The sequence below is a fragment of the Halyomorpha halys genome, unplaced genomic scaffold, assembly GCF_000696795.3.
Source record: "Halyomorpha halys isolate HHAL.00 unplaced genomic scaffold, Hhal_1.1 Scaffold338.1, whole genome shotgun sequence".
In the NCBI taxonomy this organism is placed as follows: domain Eukaryota; kingdom Metazoa; phylum Arthropoda; class Insecta; order Hemiptera; family Pentatomidae; genus Halyomorpha; species Halyomorpha halys.
In genome coordinates, this window is record NW_027110850.1 from 163,593 (window position 1) to 169,904 (window position 6,312).

General features: G+C 27.2%; 1 protein-coding gene across 1 annotated transcript in view; it reads left to right on the plus strand.

Moving 5' to 3' along the window:
• Positions 1-6,312, plus strand: part of LOC106681443 (venom serine protease) — a 47,167-nt gene that overhangs the window by 34,016 nt on the left and 6,839 nt on the right. Inside the window, exon 6 of the mRNA XM_067048946.1 lies at positions 5,090-5,248. Within this exon, the coding sequence (XP_066905047.1) occupies positions 5,090-5,248 (159 nt within the window). The remainder of the gene's footprint in view (positions 1-5,089; positions 5,249-6,312) is intronic.

Below are 6,312 nucleotides of genomic sequence, written 5' to 3' on the forward strand. Positions count from 1 at the left end.
AAAAAGAAAATATAAACAAAATAATTTTACACAAACAATGAATAGTTTTACAAGATAGAATTAATAAAATTAAGTGATGAGAGAAGCGGGAAATAAAATGTAGACATAGGTAATTGAAAAAGTGGGTACAATAACTTAATTAAGCAAATGAAATAAAAATATAAAAAAAATAAAGTTATATAATGTAAAGAAGTATGAAATATTTTTATTTCATTTGCTTTAACATTGGGTAGTTTCTCCATTCATGCCTGTATCTCTCCATTTTGATGTTACATCAAATTCAATTAATGTATTTCTATGTAAATAAAGTTGTAAATAGCAATAAATAAAAAAAAGGTAATTTACTGGGCTTGTACAAAAATTTTGGTTTTTCTCTCCCCAAAGCAAAAATTTTAGTGTTATGAGATCTGTAGAGTGTGACAATAAGACATATCTAGTGCCATTGGGCCATTAATGCTGTGGCAGAAAGATGCTAAGTCTAATGCTAAGTATCTTAGTGCTCTAGGTGATCACTTCGAACTTTTAATAAGAATATTTATATAAATCTTTTTATTTTCTGGAGACTGGTTACTATTTTTTAAATAAAATAAATTGTATCCAATTGAAGTAATAAAAAAACTCCTTATTCCATTAAAACTCCAACATTTCGGCCATCCTCAAGGACAATGTTAAATACAAATTTACACTTACAACAATGATTTAAAAACTTTTTGCAAGCTATTCTGCCCAGGTCACCAGTTTCAGTCTAAATTATCATACTTTGTCACTCTTCATATTAATATTAAAACTTTACAAATCAACTATTATACTTTGTTATTACAACAATTTGATATTGTCGGGAATCATATAAATTTACCCAATTTATAGATACCTCCAAAGTTATCTAATAAAGTGCACATAAGTTTTCTAAACAAACGCTTGAATTGAAACAACATATAATCTTTATACACTCTACAAAATATTAGTTGAATTATAAGATTTAAAATAAAACAGCTGACAAAATTAGACTAAACAATGTGCTTCACAACCTTAGGACAATGAATAACAACAACAGCACTGCAACCTTCCATTATTCTTTCTCTTCACTATCGATACTTAACAGATATCCTAGTTATGGTATTTTTCACTGAAATTGTAGACTTGGAAAGAATAGCCTGCAAAAAGTTTTTAAATCGTTGAAGTCAGCATTAATTTGTATTTAAGATTGTCATTGAGGATGGCCGAAACGTAGGACTTTTAACGAAATAAACAGTGTTTTGCGATTTGAAGTGGTTATAATTTATTTTATTTGAACAATGAAACATTTTATATATTTAAAACAAATTTGATCCTTTTTTCTCAACTTTATTCTATTTAAAACCTTCCAAGAGTCCTTTACAAAGTGGAGAATAGATCTTTTAAATAAATATAATTTACAATTAACAAAGAAAATAAACAAAATAATAAAGGTTAAAATTAATAAACCATATAATAGGGAGTACTTAAAAAAGGATCTGAACAAAACATTTGTCTCTAGCAATAATATTCCTGAAAAATTTAAATTCTCTGAAAATAATAGTAATAAAGAAAAAATCGAAAATATGAAGAACTATATAAGATGAATTTGGTGGAAAATTTAACAAATCCAAAAATCAAAATAATATTATAAATGTTCTAAGTCTAGGGGATAACGTTAATATACTTCCAAAAGACATTAGAAAGGACGTAATCATATTGATAATAGATGTGGAAATAATTCTTAGAAACAACATGTGAAAATCACAAAAATAGTCTAAAGAACAATATAATAAGAAAAATAGGTAACTATACTGATAAAAATAGGAGGAATAATAATAAAGAAAATAAACTATTAGAATTATGAAAAAATGATATAAAAGCTCTTTTGCAATTTAAAAAGAAAAATCCAGACCTATGGATCATAAAATCTGATAAAACAAAAGGGTAGCAATAATGAAAAAAGGAGATTATAAAATGAAAATGGAAAGCATCCTAAATGAAGATAATACATATAGAAAGTTGAGAATAGACCCTTTATCAGAAAAAAATAAAAGTGTAATAAATTATGTAGAAAAACTAAATAAGAATAAATATATAAATGAAAAAATAAAAAATCAATTAATTAACAAACATTGCCACCATCCAAGAATGTTTGGATTAATAAAATTGCACAAAGAAGATAAACCTTTAAGGCCGATTGTAAATGGTATAAATGGGCCAATTTATGATTTACAAAAATTTTTTAAAAATGGTTTCAAATATGTATATAAGGATGAAAATATAGTTGTTAAAAATGTTATAGAGGTAAAAGACAAACTGAAATCAATAAAGATAGAAATTGATGTCATATTGGTGAGTTATGATGTGGTATCCTTATTTATAAATATTCCTCTGAAAGTAGTTTATAATATCATAGGAGAAAGATGGGAAGAAATTGAAAAAGATACTGGAATAAAGAACAAAAAATTATTTTTGGATGGGATCAAATTGTGTTGCGAAAATGGGATATTTAAATATAATGGTGAGATCTACCGCCAAAATAGAGGCCTTCCGATGGTTGGACTACTGAGTGTCTACTTATCTGTTGAATGACTTGATAAAAAAAGCAATTGAAAAATCAGGTATAAAATTGAAGGTTTTATTTAAATATTTTGATGACATTTTCTGTGTAATAAAAGAAACAGATAAAGATAAGATGCTGGAATATTTAAATAATTATAATGCAATCTTTCATTATTTATTTGGAATTTACTATGGAAATAGAAAAGGAAGGCAGATTAAGATTCCTGGACATGTTAATAATGAGACAAGGAAATACATTATTAACAGAGTGGACAAAAAAGGAAACATCAAGTAATATAATTTTAAATTATTTATCCTGTCATCCAATTCACATGAAATACAATGTTATTAATAACTTTTTTAATAAGGCAATAAGAATAACGGATAAAATTAGATTGATGAAAATAAAAGATAAATTGTTTAATATGTTTCAAGAAAACTTTTATTCTAAAAAATTAATAAGGAAAATATGGGAAGTAAATATCAAAAAATCCAGAATAAAAGAAATTGACAAAAATAAAAATAAAAATGAAAATGCGATAAAAGCAAATAAGCAATAGTTGTAACAATATAAAAGGTTTGTCAGAAGGAATAAAAAGGTCCTTTAAAGATTATAAACCAAACAATAAATTTAAAAAAATTTATAGCAGTACAAAAGACCCAATAGACAATAAATATCAATCGTGATTAGTATATAAAATTCCATGCATTAATTGTCCAGCCATATATATGGGTGAAACAAAACAATATATAAAAGACAGGATGTATCAACATGAAAATTATGTAAAGAATAGGGAAAGGGAACCCAAAAAAACAACATTGGTTCAACATGTTCAAAATAAACATAAATTTGATTTTGAAAATGTCCAAATCATTCATAAAGAGAATAATAATTTTAGAAGAAAGATATTAGAATCAATTTATATCTCAGAAAATATAAATTATACTGTCAACTTCAAATCAGATTCTAACGAACTGAAACAACTCTATTCAGAAATTTTAAGCAGAATAAATATGTGATTATTGTATACAAAAAAAATGAAAAATAAAAAAATGTTCAAATCCTTAAATAGTACAAGTATATAAATGGAATAAATATGCAATAATAAATGTGTGGATAGAGAAGTAAATATGTTTAAAAAAAAAAAAGGAGGGGGGTAATTGTATAGTGAGACAAATACACATAAAATAGGAATAAATTGATTATAGATTTTAAATATATTAAAAAATGTTTGTGTTGTAAGCAGAAAAATTAGTAATAAATGTTAATTAAATTATATTGAAAATGTAAATTAATGTTTTAAGAAAAATTATATTATATGATAAGGTGATAACAGAGTCCTAACCTGTTGAAGGTAGGTTCTGTTTAAAGTTTGCAAATGTAAATGAAAGAAAGATGAAAAGTGGCTAATACAAGTTTTAAATTTAAGAAAGAGTTATATAGAAGAAGTTATGTAAGTAGGAATCTATTTTAAAAAAAAAATTTATAATGTCATTGTGATGTTATTTTAATGATTGACTTGTTTAGAGATAGGACAAAGGCAATTAGCTGGCATTTTTAAGAATTTTAAAAGAGAAAATGACAACAAAGTAAAGGTAGGACCAAAGAAATCAGTGTGTAAGTGAAGGAAATAATGAAATTGTTATAAAAATAATTAAAAGGAGCTGTTTATAGGTATCCTTGAAAATGACCTGAGGGTGAAACGTTGGAAGGTTTTAAAAAGAATAAAGTTGAGAAAAAAGGATCAAATTTGTTTTTAAATAAACTAAACCACTCTCAAACAAGAATATATTAATAAAAATTAATCATTTTATATATATTTCATTGATAAATCATTTGGAACACATGTTAATTTGTTTATTATAACCTTAATAATTCATAACAATGCATGTCATTGTATCTCCTAAACAAAGCGTTAACCAGCATATCTTTATAGAAAGCTTTTTTCTTGTTTTGGAATCCTTCATTCATATTTTCAGTTTGGATACTAAACCCTGACACACCTCACACCTCTATATACTGTATATTATATAGATGTGAATGATTATTTAGTGAATCATAATTGTATAAGTAATAAGTATTTTTTTATGTTATCACTAGCAGACCTGGAAATGATTTGCAATTGCAAGATTTAGGGATGCTTATAGATTAATTGAAAGTTTGATATAAATTAATATATTTAGTTATTTACATATTGTATTAGTGATGTCATTATTTGCTTATTATATCTATTCAGTTTATAGTGGTAATAACATTATATAGTAAAAATATAAGGTGCAATAAAAAGAAATAGCTTCAACATGACTCAACCAATGTACAACAAACTTGGCTGTGGTTCTCTACAGGTTACTACCCAATTCTACACCATGGTGAGGGGTTAAGTTTTTATTTCAGTGGGACCACCACATAAATAAAAGTCAACCCAGGTCGGATTCAATCCCCTCAGCTAGGAGCATTTCTTCAGGGTTATTCAGGGAGTTTATTGAAAAAACCTAAACCACTAATTCACTCTTTGGTTTGTTCAGGGAGACTCAGGAGGTCCTTTGGTCTATGAGGACCCTGATACCCATAGGTTCACCCAAGTGGCTTTGGTTTCTTTTGGACCGAAACAATGTGGAACTGATCCTAGACCATCAGTCAACACTAACGTATTTTCTTACGTTGACTGGATCAAGAATGTTGTCACAAGTAAGTAAACATTATGACGCTGCTGCAAAATTATAATGGCACAACTTCAAACATAGAACTTTTACAGGACAAGCAATAATGATTCGAATTTGTTTTAACACAATGACCCATAGGTTTGGCTCTAGTCTTCTATAATAGTAATTTATAGGCATTGTGGGTTACTACTACAACTTTTAGCTTTGGACCAGGAGGGGTTTTATAACAAATTAAAAAGTGTGTGTAGCACTGATGGATGTCACTTGCAAACAGGCCTCAGACGAAGAAGACAGCCCAGCTGTCCCATGGTCTGGTCTGAAGAAGTATTGCCATCAACAGTGTTGTTTTATTCCTAATTATATTCAAAACTTGTTGAGGTTACTGATAACTAATTTTGACCACAAATCAAGTAATAAAACTTATTTTCTACGACTCTTTTAAGGCTTTTCAATTCATAAAATAATAAATACCATATAAATATAACATTCTCCAGATAATACATCACAAAGTTCATATTTCTGTCGTAATTGGAGTTAAGAAAACATTTAAAATACAAAGAGAACGTTTATTTAAATAAATATTAACAAAATGCTATTAAAATTTTAAAAACGATTTAGCAAAATAAGTATTTAAATAAATCAATTTGCATCCATGTGAAGTCTCAACGCTCTTAATTATATCATCAACAGCCAAACGTTCCGGCCAACCTCCAGGACAATATTAAATAATTTTTTTTTATAATGTATAATATATATTATATAATAGTATGGGTATATATATTATATATATTAGTATGGGTAATTTGTATTACTCCGGCCGCTGGGTGTTGGGTTAACCCGTCGTGAGGTATGGGGTACAGGATCTATTTTAACCGGTAATTAGGGTGGGTTGTTTACTTTAACAGTAGGATGAGTAGGAGCTGGATGAGGATGCTTCGGAGTTAATTTAACCATTAAAGGTAGGTAATTATGACCGCTAATTTTGATTTATCCCTAGTTATATATTTATCGTTTATTCTTGCTCACGTTCAGCGGAGAAGGTGGCGAGTTAAAGAAAAAAAAATAAATATAAAGGTTAACAAATTTTAT